Source organism: Bactrocera dorsalis, unplaced genomic scaffold, assembly GCF_023373825.1.
Source record: "Bactrocera dorsalis isolate Fly_Bdor unplaced genomic scaffold, ASM2337382v1 BdCtg147, whole genome shotgun sequence".
NCBI classification, from domain to species: Eukaryota; Metazoa; Arthropoda; class Insecta; order Diptera; family Tephritidae; genus Bactrocera; species Bactrocera dorsalis.
In genome coordinates this window covers 38,221-50,000 of record NW_026038198.1, presented here as the reverse complement: position 1 = coordinate 50,000, position 11,780 = coordinate 38,221, and the positions used below count along the sequence as shown (strand labels likewise).

The window sequence follows — 11,780 nt, the reverse complement described above, 5'->3', positions numbered from 1 at the left end:
CCCACCATCGTGAAAAGACGGGCAAGAAGAAGTACCGCAACACGGCCAAACGTATCACAGTTAGAAGAGACTGTTTTGGCTTGGCCTTTGGAAATGTAGAGCCTACTCAAAAGGAAATAAATTTTGTAAATATTAGTACTTGGAAAAATTGCATATTCAGTGGGATTTTTGGCGAACAAACCTCTAACTAAATCGACATCAATCAGGTCTGTCTTGAGCTTTGCATTTTTAAGTGTAACACTGTTAAAACCATCTAAAATTTTCTGCTCCACAGTTTTCTCCCATTGCTGCTTATCGTAGGTGCCAATCTTTTTCTGATACCTAAAATAATAGTAAGTGACGAATTAGCAAAAATCGCGAACATGGTTTATTTGGTATTTAACGTATGTATGTATATAGAAAAATATTTTGGAAGACATTGCTACGTTTATTCTGAAACGTGAATTATATGTCACGTTGAACGCTTTGCTGTCAGTGTTTTTCTAAGAGTAGTCTAGCTGTAATAGCATTTTCGATAAAAACTTACCACGCAACAATTTCATCCAATTTCATAGTAGTGTTTACATACGATTTGGCTCAAAAGTTTTCCTATGAAATATCTGAAAGCAAGAATTGAAAATATCAAAACACTTATAATACTCATATGTATAAACATAATATACGTAATAGTGAAATAATTAAGTAGATTATATGACAAAAAAACGAAAATATGTTAAACTAGATAATGAATTAACATATTCTCCTTTATATCTCGCTAGTTCCCCAAAAATTCGGAATTATACACTAGCATTTTGAAAGGATCAAATCCGGTGGGGGGTTGAGGTGTTATCAAAATTTTATATTACAAAAATCTTGGTCAAAACGCTTATTTGATAACTTATTAAGTTATATCATAGGTCGCAGACTCACTTAATTTCATTACTTTTTTTTGCTTCGTATCTAAGGTATCTAAAATAAAATCAACAAAGTAACTCAAATGAAATATAATACTATATACATATGTATGTGCAGAGAACGTTTAAACGTTCTCTGATATGTGTGTACGTGATATAACCGCAACTAATGAGTCTACATTTAATATATTGGAATCTTTAACAAAATTAAACATATTTTTATACACAGAATTTTAGTACATAATATCGTGATGTCACAAAAGAAACATAACTTCGCTGTTTATGCAGCTCTCAGTGTCACGTTGTTTGTTGGTCTTTCTTAATAAAACAAAGCTATGGGAATAACCGTAGACTGCAATTTAGTAACCAAAAGCTTGCATACAGAACAGCGTAGAAAAAAGTTGAAATCGTGTTGCAAATTTGAAATATAAAAAAAAAGATACTAACATGTGTGACAAAAAATATAAAATTAAATATTTAGAAAGTTAAATACTAATTTGCTGCTTTTAGGCGCAATCGAGTAATGGAATATGAACTTGTAATTATGTGCAGGTATTTAAGTAACATGCATTTGTATGGATGTATGTAGCATGGTTTTGAACCGGTACGTCGCTTTGCAAAAAGTGAGCATTTGTAACAATTTTAACACGTTTATCGTAATATTTGTGGTCGTTGTTATAAGCAATCAAACTTTTGACAAATATTTGGGATTATTAAAAGTTCCACAAAAGGTGTACATAAGTTTATTTTCATGTACAAGCGAACACGAAGTTATTAATCCTCAATTAACTCCTAGCCGGATTAAATAAATATGTTAAATACATATTAATGGTTTTCAGATCGAAGTGATGAGTTTTTATTTTATACCTAACGTATGAAGTAAAAAATAGTTATAGCAACTGCTACATCCGTTAGGCACAGCTCTACTGCGAAGAATAATAGCAGGTTGGGCGTTCATTTAAGGAGACTATCTGTATCAATCTTTTCTACGAAGAAGATAAAATAAGTTACTGAGGTCTTTATTTGTATGTGTTTGCGCAGTTATTAGCTCTATTTTAAATATACAAAAGTTATCTACATAACAATCAAACAAACAATGTTTGTACGCATAGCTTATGTATTATCAGAAATACATACATATTTATGCAATTAATCAGTATTTGAACAGTCATTCTCATTAAGTTCTAAATGAGTTTTAAACACAAGCTTGCATCGGGAAGCTTTGTGTAAAATTCCTAAGCGTAAGCGGTTTGATAACAATAATGAAGAGTCGAAATCAACAAATTAGAAAATGAATACAAATATATAATAAAATTAAAATTTAAGTGACTAAAAATTTGTATAAAAAATAAATCTTCTATGTTAACCCATTTCTATCGATTACCCCTCACACCAGCCTGAAAGTTTCCTACAAGGTTGGTTAGCATTTACAAGACTGCAAACATACATATATGTACATACATGCATACATACATTTACATATATATGTACATAACCCGAAGCATAATATTGGTGTAAATTTTAACAACAGAAACTGTGGGGCTGACAACTTTCACCTTCACTCGCGACTTCACATCCAGAGTCTGTAAATTGCAAAATAGGCAAGGTGGACATAGTGTTAATTAAAAGACAAAATATTTACCACACATGCCAACGGTATAATAAAATCATATATCTTTCAAAAACAAAGAAAATATTAGAAGACTAATATAAACGGTTCCAAAACACAAAATAAATGGTTTGAGACTTCCGCATTGTGAGATCGATGATTGGAGGCACATGCATCCCACACTTATCAACATATTTAAGAGTAAATATGTATGTTTGGCATGCAATAAAACAAGCGTGTCAACAGCTGTTTAGACGTCGCTGACGCTAGAGCATTTATCTGCTTTTTAGAACTTTTATTAGGTACCGAATGGTTGGCCTTTTTTGTGTTATGTGAGTTCGACTTATGCAAATTGGAATAGTTACTAATTTACCAAGAGTAGTTTCAACATCTAGGTTGGTTAGTTGGAGCGAGTTCAAGGTTATTATTATTGTTTACTAGCACATCTGTTTTCGATACTGCACTTTGGAGGTGAATCAAATATGAAGGCAATAAACATAAATCCACAACTGCAAATACTAATTTATTTTCACAACGTCTAACTTACCAATTTACGCATTAATTTTATTGAAATTTGTTTCACTTTATTAATTCATTTATTTTTCAAACGATTTTTTATTCTTTCCACGGCTGCCAATTTAGTTAATATTTCTTAGTGTTCTTCTCATTTAATATGGCACCATGATATGTCCGTGAGACAAGCGCGTTTATTATCCAATTCACAGCAGTCGCGGAACAACAAAAACTAACTGAAAATTGTTCCTCCCTTTGATTTGGTTTCCACATCAAAATCAAATGTAAACTTTTTGTTTTCGCTGTCGTGCCTCCAGGTGAGCGTAGCTCCACTCAATATCCAATAATAACAGTGCTCTCAATGGTGTATTATTCTTCCGGCACACATTGCTAACTCTCTCCACTTGTCAACTTGGCTGCTCACAGTGAGTCTCGGTAGTGTATGCAACGATTGTTATACATATATGCACATATGTATGTACTAGCAGCTGCAAGACAAAGTTCTCTGCCTTTACTGGTATTCGGATAACCAAATCTTTTTTGTTTTTATTTCGTTCTTCTGCTGACCCAAACAAATGTCAGTTTCTTTCTTCTGTTCGCTGTTTCACGATTTCACTCAACCTATTTGCAATTGTTCTGTGCCCACCTCTGAAAAGCAAAACAGTGTTGCGGTTTTTAAACACCAAGGTATGATTTTTCTTATTTTAAAAATGAAAGGAAAGTATACACAAAAAAATTTTATGAATGATTTTTGGTAAAAAATTAATATTTGACTGTATGATTTGAACGAACAATGTAGTATTTACACTTGTTCATATTTCAATTATAGAAGGTTGTGACGACACGGAGCGTGCTTCTTCTTACGAAGAAAGTGTTTGTTTCTATAATATCAAAATCACTTGTTCTTTGTTTTTTTTTCTATTTTCTGTTTTAATTTTCATTAGTTACCACTCAAAAAATGAATTTTTATTGGTGGAAATTTTTTAAGAATTAATTTTTAAATCATAAAAAAAGCAATACAAAAGAAAACGGCAGATTTTGACATAATGAATTCAATTGCTTTTGTCAAATTGTTATATTATATAATTGAATCAAGCACTTGTTTCATAAACTGGTTGCTGCATTGAAGGGGAGATCCGCAAAACATCCTAGGTTGTAGAAGTGTTGGCAACACTGTTTGGAACAAAATATTGATAAGGCATAACTGTCAAAATCTTCTGATAAGAGATACCAACAGCTGATTGCATACTTTAATACATTAACACTGGTTAACTCATACACCTTATCAGTAAGAAAGCCATGGACGATCTCCCTCATGAAATCATAGAAAAATCTTTAAATGCATTGATGCATTGAGGACTGCCCATTCACATACATCTTTCGCTTTGCTTATCAGTTCATACGGAAACAAAGAAGCGAAAAAAACAAAAGTTATGCCACAATGAACTCTTGAGTTCAGTGTTTCTCTCTAATAACAATGGTGACTGTTGCTTGCCAAAGCGTAAAAAGATGAAAGTTGGCAAGGATTTTACTTGTCTTCGCGTCGAAAACTTTTTATGTGAATGTATTCGCACATTTTTTATTATACCCTGAATAGGGTATATTTAATTTGGCACCAAGCTTGTAAAATTCTGAAACATCGGAGATCTTATAAAGTATGTATGTATGCATGTATGTACATATAAATGACCACCGATTCGAGCTGAGTCGATTTAACCATGTCCGTCTGTCCGTCGGTATATACATACATACGTCAACACTAGTCTCTCAGTTTTGGGGAATCGATATCGGATAATGCAGTAGCTGAACAATCAAACTAAAGTCATTATATGGAAAACTTCCTGTGTGACAAGATACCTAAGATGCCTTCATGAAATGTTCAGATAGGACCGCTATAGCCTTTAGCTGCCATTCAAACTGTCCGATTAGAATCAAAATAAAGATATTTTCCTATATTTTATACTATAAAAACTTCAATTGTGAAGGTATTATAGCTTCAGTGTCGCCGAAATTAACGTTCCTTTCTTAATTTTTAAAGAAAAAATATGATTTGCTTTGCTTAGCAATCGTAGGGCATAAAATTATACAAAAATTCAATCAATTTTGTGAGACATAAAAATATTGTTAAATTTCAATCTAAATTACTGATAAAAGGCTAATCAACCCATAAATTGAAAATAAACACACATTCATTTCTTATCATCCAAAAAATAGTTTATTTTATCCATTTTGTAGCAAAAAAGTCATATTTATACATACATATATGCGAATACAAACGGCTTAAACATGTATATCTGCACACATACATGTACATATGTATATACATACATAGTGCAGTAATAAATAATTCGCAGAAGTTTATTTAATAAATTCAAATTCATTTTCGACAATCGTACGGCAACGAATCAATTAAGTTTCTCAATTGCCTTTACACAAATACATTTTAGATTTCGTTTGGGTTTTAGTTGCGGCGGTCTAGCTTTTACATATTTGTGGACTCAATTTTTAATTTTTCGCTAAGAAGTATTTCTTTTGTCTCTCTGATAGTATTCCCGAAATGTACTTCAATCGATCCTTTGTATGTCTCTCTCTCTATTTGTAAATGTTTATTTGGATTCGCTTTCGGATCTGTGTTTGCTAAAAATTCGTTATAGTAGTTCTCCTTACGTCTAATTTAGACGATAGAATTGGATGATAATTCGAAAAATCTCTAATTCTTTTGTCGATGTATTTATTGAAATGTGTGTTTGAAATGTTTTCTCCAATTTATAGTTTTTTTCCAGTGTATTCGTTGTTCCTCTTTACGCTTTAATTAATGGTAACTATTTATGGTTTTTAGTTTTTAATTTATCACGACTGTTTTGGGTGTTGTGGTGGTGGCGGTGGCGCCGGCTTGAAGCATTGCAGCAGGAAGGCAGTGTATAATAAGAAACCAACGGCCAATGCGATTAGCGCATACATGAATATATTCAGTTCGGGTTGGCGGAAGCGATTTTTGCGTAACCATTCCAAAACCTCATCTTCGGAAAGAAGATCACCTACGAAGAAATTCGAAACGCATAAATATTTCAGATTTTCCCAAAAGAAAATTTCCCGCACTAACCTCTATAAATGCTGGGGAACCTTCTTCGGAAATATACCATAGCTGGCAGCTTTGTAACACCCCATTTCTTGGCATAACGCGAATCGGCCATCTTAACGAATGTAATGTCCAAGTTATCCGTTTCACTATCGATGTTTTCCAGTTTTTCCAGTGCGGCGATACTGTCTTGCTGATTATGTTCATCTAAAGGGTTACCTCGTATGTTGTGAAATGCTTTTCCGATATTTTGTATTAGTTAATATTACTTACAAAAGAAAACCGTTATAAATTCGTTTTCCTCGAGTAGTTTGTCTAACATTTTACGATTTACTTCCTCAATTTCATTTTTGATTTCGAAAACATCTTGTGAGGTCAACCAGGTTATAATTTTGTCGTGTTGGTGTAAATCACCGTCGTACAAAACAGGAACTTGTTTTCTGAAAAGTAAATCAGGCAGTGATTGTTATTGTTAGACTTCTTGTTCACTATTTTCGCCTTATCCGGAGCAAGAACTCTTTTTTCAGATAATAATTTACTCACCTAAAGTAGACCAGTGATGGAATATTCACGACATCGTATTTCTTTGCCGCTTCGATGCTTGCAATCTTCACGAAGTCAATGCCAAACATGTCAGCTTCGCCGTCAATCTCTTCTAGTTCTTCGAGAATTTCCTCACACTCGGCACAATCTTCTTCATCTATGATGTTGAGTATATTAAAATCATTGGTTAAAGAAAATATACTCACATACAAAGAGATATCTTGACGTTAACTATATAGAAACATTATTACTTACAAAAGAACACCACCAATAGCGTGGACTCAGCCATTAAGCGATCCAGCATACGTTCGTTTACTTCCTCGATTTCATCTGCCAATTCGCGGTTGTCATCATCAATTAGCCATTCCAAAACCGATTGTTCGTTTTGTAGATCGCCTTCAAAAAGCAGAGGATTGCCGTTTCTTTATAAAAGAAAATGCCAAATTAATATACATTTGTCTGTTCAAATATAGTCAGGCATAAAACAAGGCGTTGATGCCTTCTAAGCTAACGTAGGACCTAGGACCCCATGATATTATCGCTTATACATAAGTTTGAAGGCATATTTGTTTTAGAGTTGATGCAATACTCATTAAATGTTCAAGGCATCTGGATTTTAAATGAGTAAATATTTCGTTTCAGTTGGGGACAAAGTTTCTTTTTTAAATAGAGAGGTATTTACTCAGTCGTTGAATAAGTTGTTGGTAATTTAACTCTTAGAGTTACTGGCATTAAATTAAGAGCGAGAATGGGGATCTCAAAATGCCGTTTATGAAATTCCCAACACCCTTAGGCAATTCGAAATGAATCTATTTGAAACAACTTGCATTGCATCAACTAAATTTTGTAAAAACCCTTCCAATATATCTTTCCACATTTAATTGGAACACAATTGGCAATACTTTACCGGAAGTACACAAGCGCTGGGAATGTCTTTATCGAATAACGTTTTGCCAGTTGCGGATCCTGTATTTTGACCATATGAATACCGAAGACATCACATTCGTCGTCGATCAGTTCAAGACCTTCCAAAATTTGATCGCAAATATTACAGTTGATTTTGTCTGGATGACGAAAACCAATGAACAATTTTTAGTGTTAAACCAATAATTCACATTTCTAACAGCTAGAATCACTATTTGTCACATACAATACAATAACAATGTGTGAATTTTGAAAAATATTTTAAGTTAATGTCTATTTCAAATATGGAACGCACGAGATGTTCAAATAATTAGTCGTTAGTAGTTTTTCGGATTAATTGCAATTGATATTTATCTATTGTTTCGAAGGTTAGGGTTAAGTTAAAGAAGACAAATGTTATTATTGCTATTATAGAAAATACTATATACATATATATCTACAAATTTAGTATTTCGGATTTGCATACTTTTCTGCTTCCAGGAGCAAGGCAAAATTGTGCATTAAGTTAGCTTAAAATAGAAAATTGAATTAGTTGTGTTACATGGATACAGAGAAAGAAAACGCCAAAAATTAAGGTATTCATTTCCAAACTAAATACTATAATAAATTTATACATGTGTAACATATACAATGAAAATTTTTGGAATTAAGTTCTACGTTTTGAAAAAAAAAACCGCTTAGTAATCGTATTATATACACTTCACGGAATTACAATGTACTTTATAAATCTTTAAGGGGTTACATGAGTTTACGGATTTTAAAAAATTGACTTCTTTTTTGTCTTATTAAATTCTACAACATCTCTAGAATATTGTCCTAAATTGTCAAGTTGATCCGAGTAATAGTTTCGAAGATACAGCCTTGAGAACTTGTGAGCTCGCGGCTGGCAAGGCTAAGTGCGTCGTCTTTAAACAAGTTTTTCTCGAAACTGTGTTTTTGAAGTCGGTTGGTAAAATTTCTCGAGAACCCATCTTCATTAAATTTTACACAGATCTTGAAGAAATTAAAATTTTTTTTGTAAAAATTTTTGTCAAAAATCCAATTTTCAGTTTTTTTTCCATCGTCCAAGTTCTAAGTTAAGATTTAAACCAAAACAAGAATTTTTTTCACTTTAGATGATCCTGTAAGGAGTTATCCTGCCAACGCGGGCACATCTTTTTTCTGAGGGATCACCGGAAATGGCGTCGCAATGGCCGAGTTTAAAATTTTTTCCCAGGAAACCCATGTAACCCCTTAAGAATCATAATGTGCTCGCTTGTTTTAACTTAACGGATAGACCCCGGCTTATCAGGACATATACACTTTGGTGTGAAAAAAGGAGTTTCGGGAATTATGTGTATGTTTTACGTCTGAGATTTAGAGTAATGCTTCAAATTATAGCTTATCAACCACTCGGATCAACCCAACCAATTTCAGCTAAGCAGTTTTTAGATACTTTATTTCACAAGTGACATTTAATTTGACAAAATACTCTGTTGTTTGACATTTTGTAAAAAGTAAACACAATATTCAAGTTAACCTAACTTTAGTTGCGATCATGCTGATCCAGAAGCATAAAATTAGTTTCGAAAATACAAAAAAATATGCACGTGTACCATTTTCCAAATAGGTCAGAGTGTAAGTATTTAGATTAATTTGTTATGTACAAATTTCGTAGGTTATGTAGTATTGTTCTGTGAATACCTTGATTTTCGATACGTTTTCTTTTGCGTGAAATGTAATTCTTTATAAATTGTTTGGATGCGTGTTTCGAGGTGTTGTTCATGCTTCCGTTTAAAGAGGCAGGCGAACAGAAACTGCGGCAATAAGCGGGTGGTTTTCCATTGCGCTCAGTGGGTACTGGGGAGTTTTGTGGTTTCGGTTTTGGTTTGTGTTGGATCGGAATGTGTAGTCGTTTGTTTTTATATAATATTTTTATAATTGTATTGACAGTGTTGTTGATGTGGGGTAGTGTGGAGGTTCATGATGAATGGACAATACAGGGGAAGAAACAGTTAGAATATTTGAAGCAACACTTATCAAAAAGAAGTGTAAATCAAAAAGATTACCACTAATTTTGAAGGAAACTTACAGAAATAAACGGCTAAATATTGAGTTTCTTCAACCATAGTTTCCAGCATCTGGCGGGTGATTAACTCGATGCGATCTTCAGTCTTTTGGGTGATAAGCCATTGTAAGACCTCTTCTTCTTCGTTCAATTCACCTGAGGTTAGAATAATGCACATTGTATTAAAGACATTGGTTACTTATATTTCATCGCTGCGAATTGTCAGTTTTTCAGGTCGCGAACAACTCTTGGCCAGCAGCCTAAGCTGATAGCCTTGTTTTCGGCATCTGTTTTTTTTTTTCGTAACTATAGTATTGAGTAGGACTATTCTAAATTCCCTTAAAGTGGGTTACTTTAGTTAACTTCAGTCATTCGTTCAAGACATTGTCGACCTGTTCAGGGACGTAAGCACTTCAGTAATGTAGCTACCTACCTTCAAAGACATTTGGAATACCTCCCTCGAAGTACACCAGGGCTGGATACTCGTGCACACCATAGCCGTCAGCAACAGAGAAATCTCGTGTCTTAACAAATGTAATGCCGTGCTTATCACAGTCGTCATCAATGTTCTCCAACTCTTCCAGTACTTTGGTGCACTGCTCACAGCCATCGGCATCTATACAGAAACCAAACAAAAAGAAAATTCTGGATTAATTACCATAGCATACGAGAGGGGTTACAGAAAAGCGGATAGTAGGACATTGAGATGTTAGAAAAAAGCGAGAAAGTTAGCACAAGATCGAATATCGCAATTTTTAAGGTGCTGTATTTTTGGAAAGATGGTTAGCAGATTAAAATCTCTATCAAAATATTTTTAGAGATTTACGTGCTTATCATATGTACATGGCAGACCCAGTAACAAGTCCACTAAGAGGCTAGTGTAAAAAAAATTTCGTTTTTGTTGTGTCAGGATGGGCAACGGTAGAGAATGCTAGAAGCTGTTTAGAGTTTTTGATCTCTTTTTGTTTTACTTCGAATGATTGGGCGTGCAAAAAAAGACAAATGCGGAACTTAAGGGTATACGCTTTTACTTAAGGTTTAAGGTTGCTCAAAACTATGAAACTCTACAAACTAATTTACAAAATACAAATATACATATGTACATATGCATATAATCACGCAAGGAGGCATGGAATCAAAAAGTTTCTTTTATACAGTCGGTATTTTTGGGGTCTGGGGAATTTCTGTGATACGGTAATGTTTCGCTACCATCGTCGTGCTTGCTGCTGCCGGCGGCGGAGGATGGAGTCGCTGTCTTGGCGGCACTCGCTTCGGCCCCCGCTTCTGCTTCGGCTGCGGCTGCTTCACTCTCACCGCCGAAAGATGCTGCTGCTCCCGCACCGCCCTCCTGCTGCTGTGCCTCGCGTTCCTTCTTCAGTCTCGCCTTACGAGCTGCCTTAGAAGTACAAATGTCACATTGTGTTTTGTTCCCTACGTTCAGCGTTGATTTCAATTCGAGTTTGGTTTTCGTTTTGATTTGATTTTTATTGAGTTTGTTTTTGTTTTTATGTAATTTGGGTTTCAAGTAGAGTCAGAAGTAGTTTTTATTAAAATTGTTTGTTGTCATCGTTGTTGAGTTTGTTAAATTAATTTAAAATTGGAAAGAATTCAAGTTTGAAAATATCATTAAATTCGATCGATAGAATAAAAAAATTATGTACTATTGTCTTATTCTACGGTTAGTTACAGAAGAGAAGTTCTTTGTCGCCAATGAACCGCAACTACTTGAATAAAAGATCGGATTAGAAAATTAGCTTCAAGTAAAAGTATGTATATCGTTAATTACATTTATAAAAATTAAATTAAATTAAACTATGTAAATCTGTATTAGACAAGTAAAGCAACTTACTATGTCAATATTTACTATACGTCTAAGTGCTGCAATCTTTTTGCGCAAAAGTGTAGCAATAAATGTAGCAAGTTGAAAAGAAATCTGCGACTGGTTTCAGAACTTTCAATTCACGGCTTTTGACCACTCTTCAAAAAATTTGAAACACACGTTTTCTGACAAGCTCAAAATTGAAGGAACGCATTTATTGGTGGGTGTTAAAATTTAGAAGGAAATATTGCTCAACATCTCGGGAACAAATTTTATAAATTTAAAATAATGAACCGTCCTACCGCGAGAAATGGCCCATTATAGGCCATCAAAATTTTTAATAAAAAAAAGAG

At 33.8% G+C, this 11,780-nt stretch overlaps 1 protein-coding gene and 1 long non-coding RNA gene across 12 annotated transcripts in view; both read right to left on the bottom strand.

The window, feature by feature from the left end:
* On the bottom strand, positions 1–3,759 carry LOC125780166 (uncharacterized). Its single transcript, XR_007423597.1, has 4 exons — positions 3,050–3,759; positions 527–599; positions 182–321; positions 1–102 (listed from the first exon to the last, which is right to left on the bottom strand). It is a non-coding gene; the product is annotated as an uncharacterized LOC125780166 (long non-coding RNA).
* A 1,444-nt stretch (positions 3,760–5,203) lies between these two features.
* LOC105230607 (uncharacterized) overlaps positions 5,204–11,780 on the bottom strand; it is a 38,811-nt gene continuing 32,234 nt past the window's right edge. For 6 of the 11 annotated variants that reach the window (XM_049461857.1, XM_011211480.4, XM_011211483.4 and 3 more), the window contains 10 exons: positions 10,818–11,039; positions 10,042–10,224; positions 9,633–9,764; positions 9,245–9,400; positions 7,545–7,701; positions 6,893–7,059; positions 6,638–6,794; positions 6,368–6,534; positions 6,119–6,301; positions 5,204–6,053 (listed from right to left, as the gene is read on the bottom strand). In XM_049461857.1, coding sequence (XP_049317814.1) covers positions 5,866–6,053; positions 6,119–6,301; positions 6,368–6,534; positions 6,638–6,794; positions 6,893–7,059; positions 7,545–7,701; positions 9,245–9,400; positions 9,633–9,764; positions 10,042–10,224; positions 10,818–11,039 — 1,712 coding nt within the window. In that variant the 3' untranslated portion in view covers positions 5,204–5,865. The remainder of the gene's footprint in view (positions 6,054–6,118; positions 6,302–6,367; positions 6,535–6,637; positions 6,795–6,892; positions 7,060–7,544; positions 7,702–9,244; positions 9,401–9,632; positions 9,765–10,041; positions 10,225–10,817; positions 11,040–11,780) is intronic. The other 5 variants (XM_011211485.4, XM_011211486.4, XM_011211487.4 and 2 more) reach the window with 3 other exon arrangements.